General features: G+C 40.0%; 1 protein-coding gene across 2 annotated transcripts in view; it reads left to right on the top strand.

The window, feature by feature from the left end:
- The window catches only part of NUP107 (nucleoporin 107), a 52,560-nt gene that overhangs the window by 6,271 nt on the left and 25,607 nt on the right, over positions 1-20,682 (top strand). For both annotated transcript variants that reach the window (XM_007528407.3, XM_060194961.1), the window contains exons 4-8: positions 2,475-2,590; positions 14,756-14,900; positions 15,762-15,865; positions 17,114-17,241; positions 19,064-19,112. In XM_007528407.3, the coding sequence (XP_007528469.1) occupies positions 2,475-2,590; positions 14,756-14,900; positions 15,762-15,865; positions 17,114-17,241; positions 19,064-19,112 (542 nt within the window). The remainder of the gene's footprint in view (positions 1-2,474; positions 2,591-14,755; positions 14,901-15,761; positions 15,866-17,113; positions 17,242-19,063; positions 19,113-20,682) is intronic.

Raw genomic sequence — 20,682 nt, 5'->3', positions numbered from 1 at the left:
ACGAGACTTAGAGACATTACTAATGGAGGTAACATAGATAAATATGCCAGTAATGGAACTAAAATTCAAACAGTAAACTAGGGAGTTAGTTTAGTGTTAAAGCATAGGATTTGTATGTCTGAGGCTACACAAATGTAGGTTCAATCCCTACCACTGCCATATTCCAAAGCTGAGCAATGCTCTGGTCACTCTCATTCTCTATGGCTCTTAAGTGTGTGTGGTATATTAATTTCTAAAATCAAATCAAAACTTTATTATTATTTTAACACAAGATAGGAAAGGAGAGACAGAGAGCCAGAGCATCACTGGCACATAGGATGCCAGGGATGGAATTTGGTTACTCGTACTTCCAAATCTAGAGCCTTAACTACATCCCTTCCCAAACCGCCTCCCAAGTTGTGTTTACTCTAAAACCTATGCCTGCTTCATTATACTGCCTACACAGTATTGTTTTGTTTCACTTTTTATTTGTGGTTAACAAGCTACAAGATTATAAAATTACAGTGTATAGTTCCGCACCATATCTACCACCAGAGTTCTGTGTCCTACCCCTACTACCTCCCAAGGATAGCCACTATAGTTGTCACAAATCTTAAAACTGTTTGTTTGCTTCTGTTTTTTTTTTTTTTTCAAGCTTATATGTATCAGTTCTCTAGGTTCCACATGAGTGAAACCATCAGTAATTGTTATCTCTTATTTCATGAACTAAGTATAATCACCCTCAATTCTTTCCATTTTTGTCCCAAAGGGATCAGTAACATCTTTTATGATTGCAGAGTAGTATTCCATGGAATAAATATCCCATAACTTCTTTAGCCAGTCCTTTGTTGATGGGCATTTAGGCTGCTTCTACTCTTTATCTATTGTGAATAGTGCAGCTATGAACATAAGGACTGCACATTATTTTTAAATTATTATTATTATTATCGCCTCTGGGGTTATTGCTGGGGCTCGGTGCCCGCACCATGGATCCACTACTCCTAGAGACCATTTTGCCCCCTTTTGTTGCCCTTGTTGTTTTATCATTTTTTGTGGTTATTACTGTCGTTGTTGCTGTAGTTGTTGTTGGGTAGGACAGAGAGAAATGGAGAGAGGAGGGGATGTCAGAGAGGGGGAGAGAATGGTAGACACCTGCAGACCTGCTTCACCGCCTGTGAAGTGACCCCCCTGCAGGTGGGGAGCCAGGGGCCCGAACCAAGAAAAAATATTTTTAAACATTAAACTATAAGGGGCCAGGGTTGCCTGGTGCCACACCTGACATATTACAATGTGCAAGGACCCAGTTCAAGCCCCTAGTCACCACCTGTAGGCACGAAGCTTCATATGCAATGAAGCAGTGCTGTAGGTATCTCTTTTTCTCTGTCTCCCCTTCCCTCTCAATTTCTCTTTCTCCTGTCAAATAAATCAGCAAATAATTTTTTTAAAAAATGGAGAAAAAAGAAAAGACTGGGTAGGCATTAAAAATAATTTTTTAAAAGGAGGGAGAACTGAGGGTTCTGGTACCTAATGGAAATTGAACCCATATATAATTGACTACACTGTAAATCATCAAAACCCCCCCATTTAAAAATAGTTACAAAAAGAAAACTATGGGGACGGGCAGCAGGTAGCTCATGCAGTAGGACATATACATTACCGAGCATGAGGAGCAGGATTCAAGCCCAGCACCACTGTCTTGGAACTCCTGCAGCAAGGAAGCTTCATGAATGTTAGAGTGGTGCTGTGGGGTCTCTTCTACTTTGTCGCTCTCCCTTTCTGTCTCTGTCTCTCATCCTTTATCTAGAAAAGGGGAAAAAATAGCCACTGGGAGTGATGGAATTCTGTAGGCACTGAGCTTCAGTAATAACCCTGATGCCAAAAATTAAGCTATAAAAATTCATTTACTGGGGTCTGGGCAGTAGCGGATGTGGTAGCAAAGTGCAAGGACTGGAATGGAGATCCAGCTTTGAGCCCCTGAGTCCCCACCGGCAGGGGAAGCAGTAAAGCAGGTCTGCAGGTGTCTGTCTTTTTCTCCCCCTCTGTCTCCTCCTCCTCTCTTGATTTCTCTCCTATCCAACAACAGCAATGGCAACAATAACAACAACAAGGGCAACAAAATAGGACAAATGGCCTCCAGGAGCAGTGGGTTGATACTGCAGACACTGAGCCCCAGTGATAACCCTGGAGGCAAAAAATTAAAACGAGTAAATGGAAAAAAAAAATCACTTACTTTTATTTACTGCTCATTTGTTATAATGAGAACACTTCTTTTAAAGTTGTTTTTGGGGTAAAGTGTTGAATTCTCAACTTGAAGTCCTGAGCTTGCTCCCTGGCATCACATGTACCATGTCTCTCCCTATCTTTCTAGTTAATAAATATTTTTTAAAAGACTTAAAATTGTTTATTTGGTTGTACTTAATTGAAAATTAGTCTTTATTGCTTCATTGTTTTATTTTCGTGATCACTGGTCATGCATTTTGATTTCTCTGTTTTAGTCACCCCACCAAACCGAAGCCTGTTGAGGCATCCAGATGTTTCCTGCATTCTTGGAACAGGAAGAAGGTCTCCTCGAGTTACACAGTCTTCGGGGTTCTTGGGAAATCTGTCTATGGTATGTGGGAAAATGAGGCTGAGGGGCCAGGAGATAATTGGATAGAGCATGTTCCATGCATGTTCGAGGCCTCAGCACCACATATATCAGAGCAGAGCTCTGGTCTTTTTTTCTCACTCTCACTTTTACTCGTTTACATCATAAATAAGTGAAAGAAAAGAGAAGTTGCTGCAGGTAGCTTAGTGAATGAGACACTGGGTTTGACCCCTGGCACCATATGGTAGCACCATGGACAGCACCAGGAGGGCTCCGTGGATCCTGCAGTAGTGCATTGGTAGCTCTCCCTCCATTTCTACTTTCAGAAGGCAAGCTAATGTAAAAAATTAATTTAGGAAAAAGGAAAGGAAGAAATGACCCAACATGGGTCTTTAAAAATAGAAGAAAAAAAAAAGAGTCGGGTGGTAGCGCAGCAGGTTAAGCACACATGGCGCAAAGCGCAAGGACCGGCATAAGGATCCCGGTTACAGCCCCCGGCTCCCCACCTGCAGGGGAGTCACTTCACAGGTGGTGAATCAGGTCTGCAGGTGTCTGTCTTTCTCTCCTCCTCTCTATCTTCCCCTCCTCCCTCGATTTCTCTCTCTCCTATCCAACAACGACGACAGCAATAATAACTACAACAATAAAACAACAAGGGCAACAAAAGGGAATAAGTAAATTAAAAAAAATTTTTTTTTTTTTGAAGAGGAAAAAAAGGGAGTCGGGTGGTAGTGCAGTGGGTTATGCGCACATGGTGCAAAGCGCAAGGACTGCCGGAAGGATCCTGGTTCGAGCCCCCACTTCCCCACCTGCAGGGGAGTCGCTTCACAAGCGGTGAAGCAAATCTGCAAGTGTCTATCTTTCTCTCCCCCTCTCTTCCCTCCTCTCTCCATTTTTCTGTCCTAGCCAACAGCAATGACATCAATAACAACTACAACAATAGAACAACAAGGGCAACAAAAGGGAATAAATAAATATTTAAAAAACAGAGAGAGAGAAGATAGTTCGGAGAAGCCACTCAGTGGTAGTACCCAGATGCAAGAGCCTGAGTTCATTCCCTAGTACCACATTAAAAAAAAGGAATAGGGGCTGGGTGTTGGCACATCTAGTTGAGCACACATATTAAAATGCACAAGGACCTGGGCTTAAGCCCCCAGTCCCTGTCTGCAGGGAGGAAAGCTTCATGAGTGGTGAAGCAGGGTGGCAGATGTCTCTCTCCTTCTCTGTATCACCCTTCTTGATTTCTGCCTATCTCTATCAAATAAGTAAAGATAATAGAGAGAAAAAGAGAAATATAAAGAAAAATGCAGGGGGCTCAGGCGGTAGTACAGTGGGTTAAGTGCACATGGCGCAAAGCGCAAGGACCGGGGCAAGGATCCTGGTTCAAGCCCTCTGGCTTCACCTGTGTGTGTGTGGGGGAGGGCATGTCACTTCACAGGCAGTGAGGCAGGTCACCAGGTATCTATCTTTCTCTCCCCCTCTGTCTTCCCCTCCTCTCTCGATTTCTCTCTGTTCTATCCAACAACAATGGCATCAGTAACAACCACCAGAATGATAAAACAACAAGGGCAACAAAGGCAAAAAAAAAAAAAAGAAAAGAAAAATGCAGGCTACATAGATAGCTCAGTCTGTTAGCATACTTTATACTCCTTTTTAGGAAAGGGTGACACTTAGTTTAAAAGGTTTTAATAGATATTGAAGTCATAGTCACCATAAAAATAGCTGGATTGTGTGGCTAGAAATAACTTATTGATCGGTCTTTGAAAAAGCTGGAGTCCTCGTGTCATTGGTGGTAAGTTGTGCTATCAGTATCTAAATACAGTTGAGATGTTTTAATGTGACAGTTTGCTAACTAGCAGAAAGAAACACTGTTTTGACGTGCTGTTACAAAAGTCCTGTTTTGAAGCATAGGAAAAGGGTTGAGAGATAGCGTAATAGTTATGCAAAAGCATCCCAGCATCACCATAAGCCAGAGCTGAGTACTGCTCTGGTGTGTCTCTATCTGTCTCTCTTTTATGTTTTATTTTTTAAATATTTATTCCCTTTTGTTGCCCTTGTTTTTTTATTGTTGTAGTTGTTATTGTTGTTATTGATGTTGTTGTTAGATAGGACAGAGAGAAATGGAGAGAGGAGGGGGACAGAAAGATAGATACCTGCAGACCTGCTTCACTACTTGTGAAGCGACCCCCCTGCAGGTGGGGAGTCGGGGGCTAGAACCGGGATCCTTGCGCTTTGTGCCATGTGCACTTAACCTGCTGTGCTGCCACCTGCCTCCCTTATGTTTTATTAAACATTTTTTTTTAGTATTTTATTTATACATTTTTTTAAATTTATTTCTTTACTGGGGAATTAATGTTTTACATTCAACAGTAAATACAATAGTTTGTACATGCATAACATTCCCCAGATTCCCATTTAACAATACAACCCCCACTATGTCATTCATCATCCTTCATGGACCTGTATTCTCCCCACCCAGCCACCCACCCCAGAGTCTTTTACTTTGGTGCAATATGCCAATTCCATTTCAGGTTCTGCTTGTGTTTTCTAATCTTGTTTTTCAACTTCGGGCTGAGAGTGAGATCATCCCATATTCATCCTTCTGTTTCTGACTTATTTCACTCAACATGATTTCTTCAAGGTCCATCCAAGATCGGCTGAAAACGGTGAAGTCACTATTTTTTACAGCTGAGTAGTATTCCATTGTGTATATATATACCACAACTTGCTCAGCCACTCATCTGTTGTTGGACACCTGGGTTGTTTCCAGGTTTTGGCTATTACAAATTGTGCTGCCAAAAACATATGTGTACACAGATCTTTTTGGATGGCTGTGTTGGGTTCCTTAGGATATATCCCCAGGAGGGGAATTGCAGGGTCATAGGGTAGGTCCATTTCTAGCCTTCTGAGAGTTCTCTAGACTGTTCTCCACAGAGGTTGGACCAATTTACATTCCCACCAGCAGTGTAGGAGGGTTCCTTTGACCCCACGCCCTCTCCAGCATTTGCTGCTGTTACCTTTTCTGATGTGTGACATTCTCACAGGAGTGAAGTGATATCTCATTGTTGTCTTGATTTGCATTTCTCTGACAGAGACTTGGAGCATTTTTTCATGTGTTTCTCCGCCTTTTGGATCTCTTCTATGGTGAATATTCTGTCCATGTCCTCTCCCCATTTTTGGATGGGGTTATTTGTTGTCTTATTGTTGAGTCTGGCAAGCTCTTTATATATGTTGGTTATTAAACTCTTGTCTGATGTATGGCATGTAAAGATCTTCTCCCATTCTGTGAGGGGTCTCTTGGTTTGGGTAGTGGTTTCTTTTGCTGTGAAGAAGCTTTTTAATTTGATGTAGTCCCATAGGTTTATACTTGCCTTAGTCTTCTTTGTAATTGGATTCGTTTCATTGAAAATGTCTTTAAAATTTATGTGGAAAAGAGTTCTGCCAATATTTTCCTCTAAGTATTTGATAGTTTGTGGTCTAACATCCAAGACCTTGATCCACTTGGAATTTACTTTTGTATTTGATGAAATACAGTGATTCAGTTTCATTCTTCTGCATGTTTCAACCCATTGTTTCCAACACCATTTGTTGAAGAGACTCTGCTTTCCCCATTGAATAGTCTGAGCCCCTTTGTCAAAAATTAGATGTCCATAGGTGTGGGGCCTCATTTCTGGGCTCTCAATTCTATTCCACTGGTCAGTGTGTCTATTCATGTTCCAGTACCAAGCAGTTTTGATGACAGCAGCCCTATAATATAGTTTGAGATCTGGGAGTGTGATGCTTCCGGTTCTGTTCTTTTTTTTCAAGATTGTTTTGGCAATTTTAGGTCTTTTCTGGTTCCAGATAAACATTTGTAGCATTTTTTCTATTCTCCTAAAAAATGTGCTTGGGATCTTGATGGGGATAGCATTAAATTTGTAGATGGCTCTGGGTAATATGTTCATTTTGATGATGTTAATTCTTCTAACCCATGAACATGGAATATCTTTCCACTTCTTTGTGTCTTTTTCAATTTCTTTGAGTAGTGACTCATAATTTTCAGTATACAAGTCTTTCACTTCCTTGGTTAGGTTTACTCCTAGATATTTTATTGTTTTTGCTGCTATAGTAAAAGGAATTGATTTCTGGATTTCAACTTCTTCTAACTTAGTGTTTGCATAGAGCAATGCCACTGACTTTTGAATGTTAATTTTATAGCCTGACACATTACTGTATTGCCTGATGATTTCCAAAAGCTTCTTGATGGATTCCTTAGGATTTTCCATGTATACTATCATGTCATCTGCAAATAAGGAGAGTTTGACTTCTTCTCTTCCAGTCTGTATGCCTTTAATTCCTTGCTCCTGCCTGATTGCTATGGCAAGACCTTCCAACACTATGTTGAATAGTAATGGTGATAGTGGGCAGCCCTGTCTAGTACCTGATCTGAGTGGAAATGCTTCCAGTTTTTCACCATTGAGTATGATGTTGGCTGTAGGTTTGCTATATATAGACTCCACTATCTTCAGGAATTTTCCATCTATTCCCATTTTCTGTAGTGTTTTGATCATAAAGGGATGTTGTATTTTGTCAAAGGCTTTCTCTGCATCTATTGATATGACCATGTGGTTTTTGGTCTTGCTTTTGTTGATGTGGTGGATCACATTGATTGATTTACGTATATTAAACCAACCTTGCATGCTTGGGATAAACCCCACTTGGTCATGATTAACAATCTTTTTGATATACTGCTGCATCCGGTTGGGTAGAATTTTGTTTAATATTTTTGCATCTATGTTCATCAGAGATATTGGTCTATTGTTTTCTTTTTTGGTTGTGTCCCTGTCTGCTTTTGGTATCAGGGTGATGTTGGCTTCATAGAAGCTGGCAAGGAGTATTCCAGTGTCTTCAGTCTTCCTGAAGATTTTTAAAAGTAGAGGTATTAGTTCTTCTTTGAAGGTTTTATAGAATTCATTTGTAAAACCATCTAGTCCAGGACTTTTATTTTTGGGGAGATTTTTGATAACTGTTTCAATTTCATTAGCTGTGATCGGCCTGTTCATGTTATCCACTTCCTCTTGACTTAGTTTTGGAAGTTGGTAGGTATCTAGTAAATTGTCCATTTCTTCCAGGTTTTCTAGCTTGGTAGCATATAGTTGTTCATAGAAGCCTCACATGATATGTTGAATTTCTGCAGTGTCTGTTGTGATATCTCCTCTCATTTACTATCCGATTTATTTGGGTCTTATCCCTTTTTTGTTTTGTGAGTCTGGCTAAAGGTTTGTTGATTTTGTTTACTCTTTCGAAGAACCAACATTTACTTTCATTGATCTTTTGTATGGTTTTCCTATTCTCAATGTTATTTATTTCTGCCCTAACTTTAGTGATTTCTGACCTTCTTGTTGCTTTAGGGTTCCTTTGTTGTTCTTCTTCTAGGTCTTTAAGGTGTGCAATCAGGCTGTTTATTTGTGCTTTTTCTTGTTTCCAAATGTGTGCTTGTATAGCTATGAACTTCCCTCTTAGGACTGCTTTAGCTGTGTCCCAAATATTTTGATAGCTTGTGTCTTCATTTTCATTGAAATCTCGAAACATTTTGATTTCTTCCTTGATTTCCTCTTTGACCCAGAAGTTATTAAGAAGTGTACTGTTGGGAGTCGGGCGGTAGCGTAGCGGGTTAAGCGCAGGTGGCGCAAAGCACAAGGACCGGCGGAAGGATCCCGGTTCGAGCCCCCAGCTCCCCACCTGCAGAGGAGTCTCTTCACAGGCGGTGAAGCAGGTCTGCAGGTGTCTGTCTTTCTCTCCCCCTCTCTATCTTCCCCTCCTGTCTCCACTTCTCTCTATCCCATCCAACAACGACAACATCAATAACTAACAATAATAACTACGACAGTAAAACAACAAGGGCAACAAAAGGGAATAAATAAATATTTAAAATTTTTTTTAAAAGTGTACTGTTGAGCTTCCATATTTTGGGACTGTTACTAATCTTTTGTTGATTGTTAAGTGTTAGTTTAATTCCACTGTGGTCTGAGAAGATGCTTGGGATGATTTCAATGCTCTTGAATTGGCTGATGCTGTCTTTGTCACCTAACATATCTTCTATCCTTGACAATGACCCATGTGGATTTGAGTAAAATGTGTATTCCAGTTTCTTGGGATGAATGACTCTGGAAATGTCCAATAGTTCTAGTTTATCTATCTCTTCATTTAGCTCCCTTATGTCTTTATTGATTTTCTGCCTGGATGATCTGTCAAGTTGAGAGAGTGGTGTGTTGAAGTCCCCTACTATGATTGTGTTACTGTTAATATATTGCTGTAGCTCTTTCAGTAAAAGTTTGATGTATTTAGATGGCTTCTCACTGGGTGCATAGATGTTAATAATTGTTAAGTCCTCTTGATTGACTGATCCTCTGAGCATTAAGTAGTGTCCATTCCTATCTTTTTTAATCATAGCTATTTTAAAGTCTATCATGTCAGATATGAGAATAGCTGTTCCTGCCCTTTTTTGTGGGCCATTGGCTTATATGATAGTTTTCTATCCTTTCACTTTAAGTCTGTGTTTGTCTTGTTGAGTTAGGTGAGTTTCCTGTAGACAACATATTGTTGGGTTGTGTTTTCTGATCCATCTTCCTACTCTGTGTCTTTTAATAGGTGAATTCAGGCCATTGACATTTATTGATATCAAAGATTGAAGATATTTTAATGCCATTCTTGCAGAGTTTTAGAGTGTTTTGATATATGTCCTATTTGTGGTGGTCTGGTTGTTTATAGGAGACCTTTCAGAACTTCTTTCAGGGCAGGCTTGGTGATGGTTGCTTCCTTCAACTGTTGCTTGTCTGAGAAGGTTTTGATGCCTTCATCTAGTCTGAATGACAGTCTAGCAGGATATAGTATTCTTGGCTGAAAGCCTTTCTCATTGAGCACTCGATAGATATCTTGCCATTCTCTTCTGGCCTGTAGTGTTTGTATGGAGAAGTCTGCTGCTAATCTTATGGGTTTTCCTTTGTAGGTGACTCTTTGTTTTTCTCTTGCAGCCTTGAGGATCCTTTCTTTATCCTTATTCCTTTCCATTCTAAGTATGACATGTCTTGGTGTCTTTAGGTCTGGGTTAATTCTGTTTGGGACCCTCTGGGCTTCTTGAATCTTTATGTCTTTGGTGTTGTCTAGACTAGAGAAATTTTCAGCTATTATGGCCTGGAGAATGCTTTCTTCCTCTCCTTCTCTTTCTTCCTCTGGTAAACCAATAATGGGTATATTGTTTCTTTTGGAGTCATCCCATAGGACTCTGTTGTTGTTTTCAGCATCTCATAATCTCTTTTTGAGATCTCTTCTTTTTTAGTTGTCTCTAATTCATCCTCAATCTTGCTAATTCTGTCTTCAGCCTCATAGATTCTATTCTCTCTGCCCTCTACTGCTTTCTGGAGTTCATCTATTTTGTTGCCCTTCTCTGATACTGTTTTAGCTTGTTCAGCTAGTTGCCTTCTTAGCTCAGCGATTTCAGCTTACAGCTCTCTAATAACCATGAGATAATTAGAATTTTCTTCCATATTCTCATTTGTTGTTCCTGCATTTCTGATTATAATTTTTTCAAATTCTTTACTCACTCCTGTTATTATTTCCTAAGCTAATGTTTGGATGTTGAACTCGTTATTTTGTGCTTCACCCTCTGGAGGACTTTTAGCTGGACTCTTGTCCTGGTTCGATTCTCCAATATTTTTTCTTGTTGTTTTAACCATTTTATATATTATGTTATGAGTTCCCTTTATCAGTACTTTTCAATTTATTGATCACTATTGCCTGGATTGACTTGTGTCTAAGTAAGGTAATTAAAGGGTTCACAGTGGCAGAAGTTAACAGTTGTTTCAATAGTATTTAAATCTCTAAGTTGGAGCTCAGTAGTTTAAAAGCCTCTTTTTTTTTTTTTTTCTTCCCTGTAGGCTATGGGAGCTTGAGGGCTTTTAAACTATCAATAGGCTTCAGCTTAATCACTGACTCCTGACCAAGAGATAAAGCAGGGTGTGGCAGAGATAATCCAGTGGTTATGCAAAGAGATTTTCACAGCCCCTCAGCTATGCCATGGAGGTATAGGTCTTCTCCTGAGTTTCCTGGTTAGATCTCTGTCCCCTGGTGTCCCTCCCTGTCGCTGCTCCAGATTCTGAGGGTAGTAGCAATGGAGACTCAGAGTTGTACTTGGTGAGTCTCTGGGGAGTCCTCTCCTCCCTTAAGCTGTCCCCTTGTTGGTGGAGCAGACTGGAGGTGGTGTCTCAACTCCTGCTGAACTGTTTGCAGTCACTTAATCTCTCCTTAGGCTCTTCTCTCCTCTCTGTCACCAGCCACACGTGTTTGTACTCACCGGTGATTTACTGGGTTCCTGTGGTCATTCTAGTCCTGTCTTGTTTCGGTCCCGGGTGGTCTTCTTTGGTATTTCTAGTTGATCCGGGAGAGGAGGGGAGGAGAGGGGAGGGGAGGAGAGGAGAGAAGAGAGGAGAGGAGAGGAGAGAAAGCGATCTGCTGCTCTAAACATATTTTTTAATGAAGCATAGGAGAGTAGGAAACCAATACTAAAAATATTATGAGGAAGAAAAAGCATTAAGGGATAGAAAACAGGGTTTTGAAAAAAGCAGAGAAGATGCTTTAGGAATCACTATGGTGCAGATTTAAAGTAGAAAAATAGGGGTGGTCGTGGGTGGTGCTCCCAGTTAAGCTCATATAGCACTGTGTGCAAGGACCTGGGTTTGAGAAGCTTCATCATCAATGAAGCAGGTCTGTAGGTTTCTCTTTCTCTCCCCCTTTCAAATTCTCTCTGTCCTATCCAATAAAATTGAAAGGAAAAGTAGCCACCAGAGCAGTGGATGAGTAGTGCTAGCACTGAGCCCCAGTGAGAACCCTGGTGGCAATTAAAAAACAAAAAAGAAAGAAAGACCACCTTCTGCATCCCACAGTGACCTTGGGTCCACACTCCCAGAGGGTTAAAGAATAGGAAAGCTGTCAAGAGAGGGGATGGGATACGGAGTTCTAGTGGTGGGAAATTTGTGGCGTTGTACCCCTCTTATCCTATGGTTTTGTCAGTGTTTCCTTTTTATAAATAATTTTAAAAAAAAAGAAAGAAAAAATTAACTGATCCAAAATGACTTGACCTCAGGGTTAAAAAAAAAAAAAAGAAAAGAAAAGTGCTCTAACTGCTAGAGTAGTAGAGTCAACCCCACATTTAGTTTAGAGACAAGATAAAAATGATAACCCTATATTTGGCTCTGTTCTCTCTCTCTTTTTTTAAAATTATTTTTAATTAGTGATTTACAAAATAACAGGTACAATTGCACACCATTCTTACCACCAGAGTTCTGTGTCCCCATTCCCTCCATTGGAAACTACAGTGATTCTCCCAAGGTCACAGATGTCGGTTGACTATTATTTCTAGACTTTTTTTTCCCCCTCCAGGATTATTACTAGGGCTCAGTACTGAGATTACAAATCCACTTCTGGCAGCCATCCCTCCCCCCCTCCTTTTTTTTTTTTTTTTTGAATAGGATAGAAAGAAATTGAGAGAGGAGGGAGACAGAAAGATAGATACCTGCAGACCTGCTTCACCACTTGTGAAGCATTCCCCTGCAGGTAGGGAGTAGGGGCTTGAACCAAGATCCTTGCACAGGTCTATGTGCTTCGTATTTCTATCACCCTTTCTAAAAGGGAGTATCAAGCATGCTAGCAGACTGAGCTATCTACGTAGCCTACATTTTTCTTTATAGTTCTCCTTCTCTCTCTCTCTCTCTTTTTTTTTCCCAGGGTTATAGCTGGGCTCAGTGCCTGCACCATGAATCCACTGCTCCTGGAGGCCATTTTTTCCCCCTTTTGTTGCCCCTGTTGTTGTAGCCTTGCTGTGGTTATTGTTGTTGTCGTTCGTTGTTGGATAGGACAGAGGACTCGAGAGAGGAGGGGAAGCAGAGGGGGAGAGAAAGACAGATACCTGCAGACCTGCTTCACCACCTGTGAGGCGAGTCCCCTGCAGATGGGGAGCCGGGAGCTTGAACCCATATCCCCTACGCTGGTCCCTGCGCTTTGCGCCACTGTGTTACCACCCAGTCCCCATCCTTCTCTCTTTTATTATCTTTACATACACTTAACTGGGTGCAACACTGCCCAGCTCCTTATTTCTATAAATATATACATTTCCCTTTTCTTTTCTTTTTTTTTTTTCCTATGGCTCTGCCTTCTCTTCCATTTTAAGTTACAGCTAATCTTACTACTACCTTCAAATGCCTTCTTTTCTCCTCTTCTCTCTCTGGGTTCTGATGAAATTGGGTTTCAGAGTCCTGTAGTCATCTACCCCTAACATTTCTCCTCCTCTGGGGGTATGGGCCAAAATTGATTTTGGGGTGCAGGGCTCTTTCCTTTTCTGCTCTCATACACCAGGATCCCAAGACCCTCCGTCTCTTCCCTTCCCCTCCTTCCCCAGAGTCTTTTGCTTTGATGCAATACACCCTACCCATTCCAAGTTTTGCTTTGTGTTCTCCCTTTCTGACCTTGTTTCTGTAAGTTCTGTCTATAAGTGGCATCATCCGGGATTTGTCTTGTCTCATATCTTTCAATATCTGTATTACTCATCCTTTTTAAAATTATCACCTTTATTGAAAACCTGGTCATTTGACATGTACAATTTTCCCCAGACAAGAAGGCAGTAGTTCTTTCTTATTTTACTAATTAGTGTCTATTTAAATTTTATAAAATGTAGTCTATTGGGAATCGGGTGGTAACACAGTGGGTTAAGTGCATGTGGCGCAAAGCTTAAGGACCAGCGTATGGATCCTGGTTCGAGCCCCTGGCTCCTCACCTGCAGGGCAGTCACTTCACAAGCGGTGAAGCAGGTCTGCAGGTATCTTCCCCCCCCCACCCCCACCCCCACCCCCCCCCCACCCCCCGTCTTCCCCTCCTCTCCATTTCTGTCCTATCCAACAACAATGTATCCAACAACAAGGACATCATAATAACTACAACAATAAAACAACAAGGGCAACAAAAGGAAATAAATAATTTTTTTTAATGTAGTCTATTTTAATACAGTAGTGCAAGGAAGAAAATAATTTTAAAAAAAGATACAACTTGCTTAGCAAAATAATGCTTATCACTACATTTTCCCCCTTTTGTTGCCCTTGTTGCTTATCGTTGTTATTATTATTATTGCTGTCGTTGTTGTCGGATAGGACAGAGAGAGAGAGAGAGATGGGGAAGACAGAGAGGAGGAGAGAAGGATAGACACCTACAGACCTGCTTCACCACTCATGAAGCGACTCCCCTGCAGGTGAGGTGCCATGGGCTCAAACCGGGATCCTTAGGCTGGTCCTTGCGCTTTGTGCTATGTGCACTTAACCCGCTTATTATATATATATATATATTTTTTTTGCCTCCAGGGTTATTGCTGGAGCTCGGTGTCTGCACTACGAATCCACTGCTCCTGGAGGCCATCTTTTCCCTTTTGTTGTCCTTGTTGTTTATCGGTGTTGTCGTTACTATTATTGTTGTTGTTACTATTATTGTTGTTGTTATTGTTGGATAGGACAGAGAAATTGAGAGAGGAGGGGAAGACAAAGGGAGAGAGAAAGATAGGGGGTTAGGCGGTAGCACAGTGGGTTAAGCGCACGTGGCACAAAGCGCAAGGACTGGAGGAAGGATCCCGGTTCAAGACCCTGGCTTCCCACCTGCAGGGTAGTCGCTTCACAGGCAGTGAAGCAGGTCTGCAGGTGTCTACCTTTCTTTCTCCCTCTCTGTCTTCCCCTCCTCTCTCCATTTCTCTCTGTCCTATCCAACAACAACTACATCAATAACAACGATAATAATAAGCAAACAATCAGGGTAACAAAAAGGAAAAAAATGGCCTCCAGGAACAGTGGATTCATGATGCAGGCACCGAGTCCCTGCAATAACCCTGGAGGCAAAAAAAAAAAAAAATACGGAGAGAGAAAGATAGACACCTGCAGACCTGCTTCACCGCCTATGACTCCCTTGCAGGTGAAAGCCAGGGGCTCGAACCGGGTCCTTACACTTGGCCTTGCAATTTGCGCCACATGCCTTAACCAGCTGCGCTACTGCCCGGCCCCATCACTTTATTTTTTAAATGGGATGGCAGGCCATATAGATAAGATCTTTTAAAATTTAACAGCATTAAAGTCTACATTCACTCAATGGCAATAACTCCATTACTTTTTTTTTTTTTAGGTAACTAATCTAGATGATAGTAATTGGGCTGCTGCATTCTCCTCACAGCGCTCAGTTCTTTTCCCAAACACAGAACCCCACAGTGTAACAGAGGATGTGACTCTCAGTGCAGTTATGTTAAGAGAGGACGATCCTGGAGAAGCTGGTAAGAGTTCAAAATTTAAATTGTGCACCAAAGTCCATATTTTCTTTTTTTTTTAATATTTATTTCAAAGTCCATATTTTCTATCCTGTGCTGCTTCCTGGGCCCCTAATTGCATTTTTCTCTATGTCATTACCCAGTTTTTCTGATGCTGTTTGTTGAAGAGACTTTTCATTCCCCCTTGACTCCCGTGTCAAATGTTAATTTCCTTTTTTTTAATTATTTCTTTATTGGGGAATTAATGTTTTACATTCAACAGTAAATACAATAGTTTGTACATGCATAACATTCCCCAGTTTCCCATTTAACAATACAACCCCCACTAAGTCATTTATCATCCTTCATGGACCTGTATTCTCCCCACCCAGCCACCCACCCCAGAGTCTTTTACTTTGGTGCAATATGCCAATTCCATTTTGGGTTCTACTTGTGTTTTCTTTTCTGATATTGTTTTTCAACTTCTCAAATGTTAATTTCTTATTTCTGCAGGAGTTTGTTTCTGTTCTGTCCTCTTGATCCTTTTCCACTGGTGTATAACTGTCTTCCTTATAGCTTTGTACTGTTAATGATCACTATAGCTCTTGGTATAGTATGAAATCCAGATGTGTCATACTTCCTGATTTGTTTTGTTCTCTCAGGATTGCTTTGATTATGCATTTCAGTTTTGCAATATAAATGGTGGGTAATGATGGTATTACAGGAGTATAAATGTACGTAATACCACTGAAATATGCCCTTAACATGACTAGTGGTTTTATGTTATCTATATTGCCAGTTACTTCCTAAATAAAGGACTTAATAAGTTTTCAATAAACAGAATTATAGAGAAGTAATTTTGTGTGTTTTCTTCTTAATGTGTTTTAGCATCCATGAGTATGTTTTCTGATTTCCTGCAGTCTTTTTTGAAGCACTCTTCAACTACAGTTTTTGATCTTGTAGAAGAGTATGAAAACATTTGTGCTAGTCAGGTAAGTCAGTCTTGCTCTCTTATTGGACAAATTTATCACTCTTCATTTTATTGTATTTTTTTTTAAGTTTATTTATTTATTTTCCCTTTTGTTGCCCTTGTTCTTTTTCATTGTTGCTGTAATTATTATTGTTTTTACTGACATTGTTGGATAGGACAGAGAGAAATGGAGAGAGAAGGGGAAGACAGAGAGGGGGAGAGAAAGATAGACACCTGCAGACCTGCTTCACTGCTTGTGAAGCAACTCCCCTGTAGGTGGGGAGCCGGGGGCTCGAACCAGGAACCTTACGCCGGTCCTTGCGTTTTGTGCCATGTGCGCTTAACCCACTGCGCTACCACCCGACTCCCTTCTTTATTTTTTAACAGCATCAACTTACTGCTTTTCTTACTGTGTTTAAGGGACATGTCTTGGTGTATAATGAAGGGTGATGTGGTTGGATGTTCCTCTCCTGTCATTCTTTCCTCATAATAAATATTTATTTGTTATTTTAAAAAATCATTGCTGGGCTTGGGAGATAGCATAGTAGTTATACAAAAAGAGTTTCATTCCTGAGCCTCTGAGATCCCAGATTCAATCCCCAGCACCACCATAAGCCACAGATGAGCAGTGTTCTGATATCTGTCTGTCTGTCTCTCTCTCTCTCATTAAAATAAGTAAAATATTTACCCCCCAAAATGTATTTATTTTTCAGTGTGAGAGAGAACCAGAATATCACTGGCACATGCTATGTTGGGGATAAAAATTGGGATGCTGGTGGCCCTAACACTTACCCACTGTGCCGCCTCTCAGACCGTTTGATACCAAGCAAAAATTTTTCTTGATTTGTTGGGTGGTGTAAATTTTTCAAGCATAATTTAAAGAGATCTTTAGTTTTCCTTGCTACTCTATTGGTTTATGTTATGATTTTATCATGCATAAGTTTAATTTAACTCATCTTCTGGGTAATTACACAGGGTGAAAACAAAATGTGCCCATGGCTCTTATTGTTGAATCAAAAATTCAGAGCATATTAAATTTTGGCATATATACTCATATAAGTGCTTCTTTATATTGAAACTATTTCTAGTGGGAATGTTAATGCTACATTCAGTGAAAATTTTTTAAAAAGAGAGAGATTAGATAGACAAGAAAGATTATATTTATAAATGCATAATTATACATTTATTTTTGATACTTTGTACTCATAATATAAAATTATGACTCAGAATTATAGAAAATTAACCTCTTTACATTGTGTTTTTAATTCAGGTGAATATACTGAGTAAAATAGTGAACCGAGCAACACCTGGACTTCAAAAGTTTTCAAAAACAGCCAGTATGCTCTGGCTTCTTCAACAGGAGATGGTCACATGGAGGCTGCTAGCTTCTTTGTATAGGTAAAGCTGCAGAACTCTTAAAAACAAAACAAAACAAAACAACAAAAAAAGGGAACAAACCAATAGGCAAGTTAATTAAAAATTGGAGTGGAATGTGCTTGAAAATAGTATTTGTGGCTGTCAGTAGTGAGTTAGGAAGGAGAGAGGGGGAAATTATGGTTATAAAACTGCTATCTGCAGTCAGGAAATAACTCCACTGGTAAAGTGCTGGACTAGCCTGCTTGAGGCTCCTGGTTTGAATCCTGGTACCATATATGCCAAAAGGGTGCCATGGCTTTTCTCATGTGAAATTCTCTTCCAAACTAAAGTAAATTTTAGAAAGTGGGAGCCAGGAGGGAGATAACCAAAAATTGGAGGTAATAGGTTAAGAAGAAAGAAAGGTAGACTTTATGTAGAAATTTGAAAGAAGTTAGCAGTTTTCATTGTTACATTCTCACCCTACTGAGAAAATCTCGAAGTTATATTCAATTTTTGTTACATGAAATTTTTAGATTAAATTAAAATGGTAGGTGTGGGAGTCGGGAGGTAGCACAGTGGCTTAAGCGCAAATTGAGCGAAGCCCAAAGACGGGTGTAAGGATCTTGGTTTGAGCCCCGGCTCCCCACCTGCAGGGGATTTGCTTTACAAGCAGTGAAGCAAGTCTGCCCGTGTCTGTCTTTCTCTCCCCCTCCCTGTCTTCCCCTCCTCTCTCCATTTCTCTCTGTTCTATCTAACAACGATAACATCATAACAATAATAACTACAACAACAATAAAAAAGCAAGGGCAACAAAAGGAAAAATAAATATTAAAAATTTAGGTGTATAAATAAATTAGTTCGTAGCCATTAAAAACATTTTGCAGGGGAGTCGGGCTGTAGCGCAGCGGGTTAAGCGCAGGTGGCGCAAAGCACAAGGACCCGCATAAGGATCCCGGTTCGAACCCCGGCTCCCCACCTGCAGGGGAGTCGCTTCACAGGCGGTGAAGCAGGTCTGCAGGTGTCTGTCTTTCTCTCCTCCTCTCTGTCTTCCCCTCCTCTCTCCATTTCTCTCTGTCCTATCCAACAATGATAACAACAACAATAATAACTATGACAATAAAACAAGGGCAACAAAAGGGAATAAATAAGTAAAATAAAATATTTTTAAAAAAGAAAAAAAACATTTTGCAGGATATATTTTTTGTTGTTTTTTAAAATATTTATTTATTCTCTTTCGTTGCCCCTGTTGTAGTTATTATTGTTGTTATTGATGTCGTTGTTGCCAGATAGGACAGAGAAATGGAGAGAGGAGGGGAAGACGGGGAGAAAGACACCTGCAGACCTGCCTCACTGCCAAAGAAGCGATGCCCTTGCAGGTGGGGAGCCGGGGGCTTGAACCAGGATTACCACACCCATCCCTGCGCTCTGCGCCACCTATGCTTAACCTGCTGCAATACTGCCTGACTCCCTGTTTTGTTTCTTTCTCTTTTTTTTTTTTTGATTGATTTATGAGAAATGATAGGAGAGAGAGAAAGAACCAGACATCACTCTGGCACATGTGCTGCCAGGGATTGAACTCAAGACCTCATGCTTGAAAGTCCAATGCCATATCCACTGCGCCACCTCCCTGACCACCTGTTGTTGTTCTTAAAGAAATATTTGTTAACTAATGAGAAAGAGAAGTCTGGCATATCTGATACTTGGAACCTCAGGCTTTTAATTCCAGTATCTTGTTTTTAAAATATGGTGACGAGTGGAAACTTAAATTTATATTGGTTAGAATGCAGTATGTGCATGTATAGAGCTTAAAAGGTGATTTCACTTTTTCATGTGAAATAAGACTTATTTTGTTGTTTTTCCCCAGAGACAGATTACAGTGTGCATTAGAAGATGAAAATATGTTTGCAGTTACCGTAAGTTTTGTAATAATTTTCTATTTATAGATGCTTAAAAATTAAAGGAATGAAAATAAAGGAAAAAATTTTAAAAGGGTTTTAGTAATATAATTTGATTTTTGATACCCTATCTTGAGTCTCTTCATTTAAAAAAAATTTACAAGTATATAAAAGATGCACTCTCAACACATAAAAAAATGTTTTTTGTTACTAATAGGTGAAACTTTTTATCAGGTGACATTTTTACATTTATCAAATCAGGCGGACTAAGCTTCAGGTGGTGCATGGAATTGAACCTGGGACTTTGAAGTCTCAACAAGAGTCACTTTGCATAACCATTATGCTATCTACCATTGCCCTAAACTAGGTCTGAAGCATGCTTGTACTAGTCACAGTATATTGTCTTTTGAATGCACTGCTTAGTATTACAAATTAATATTGAAGTTAGTCTTAGATAACTCATATTATTAAATTTACTACCTAACAACTTCTGCTCTATAGAGTGAAAAGATAATAAAGCTTTTTTTTTTTTTTGTTTGTTTGTTTATTTAGAGACAAAGAAGCAGAGAGACAGAAGGAAATACAATGCTGAAGTTTCCTTCAATGTAATGAAGTGGGATTTTTAATTAATTTTTAATTTTTATGAGAGAGCGAGAACTAGAGCATCACTTTGGCAAATGTGATGCCAGGGATGAAACTCAAGACCTCATGCTTGAGAACCTAGTGCTTTATCCACTGTACCATCTCCCAGACCGCTCTATACAGTTTTGAAATACTAATTTTCTAAAATATTTCATGACTACATTTAGTGCTTCATTGTAATTTTTTATTTAATTTTATTTTGTATCTTCTCCCTAAAGCAGCATCTTTAGATAAATGAAAATTTTTTATTCGAAGTTTATCCAAAGAATTAAATTAAAATATTAAAATTAAAATAAGGGGGAAACTCAAAGCAGGATTTGACTGAGTTTCAAGTAGGGCACCAAAGTAAAAATCTTTGGATGGAGGGTGAGGGTAGATGTTTCGCTTCACGGGGGGCAGGGAAGGAGGAGGACAGGATGGGACACAGTCTTTTGGTGGTGGGAATGGTGTTTATGTACACTCCTATTAACTTGTAGTCATATAAATCACTATTTAATTAATATGAGAGGGGTAAAAATTGATCGAACTTTTTAATGCAGCTTTTTTAAAAAAGAATTAAAATATCAAGAGCAGCTTCAAACTGATTTAGCAATTTGAAATGTATTAATAAAAACTCTCCCGGCAGGGGTTGGGTGGTAGCATACTTGATAGAGCACACATGAGATCATGTGCAGGGACCCAGGTCCTAGTCCCCACCTGTAGAGAGAGGGGAAGCTTTCTGAGCAGTGAAGCAATGCTCTCTGTCTTCCCCTGCCCTCTAAATTTCTCTGTATATTCATCCAAAATAAAATTTTTTTTTAGAAAAAGTTTCAGGCCCAAGGATAACTCAGAGGACAGAGCACATGCTTTACTGGTTCCACATAGTAGCACTATGGACAGCACCAAAGGGACCCCCATGGGTGCTGGAGCAGTGCTTTGGTGTCTCTCTGTGTCTTTCCTCCCCTTC

Source organism: Erinaceus europaeus, chromosome 7 (assembly GCF_950295315.1).
Source record: "Erinaceus europaeus chromosome 7, mEriEur2.1, whole genome shotgun sequence".
In the NCBI taxonomy this organism is placed as follows: domain Eukaryota; kingdom Metazoa; phylum Chordata; class Mammalia; order Eulipotyphla; family Erinaceidae; genus Erinaceus; species Erinaceus europaeus.
Note: the sequence above shows the minus strand (reverse complement) of the source record. Positions and strands in the feature narration are given on the sequence as shown.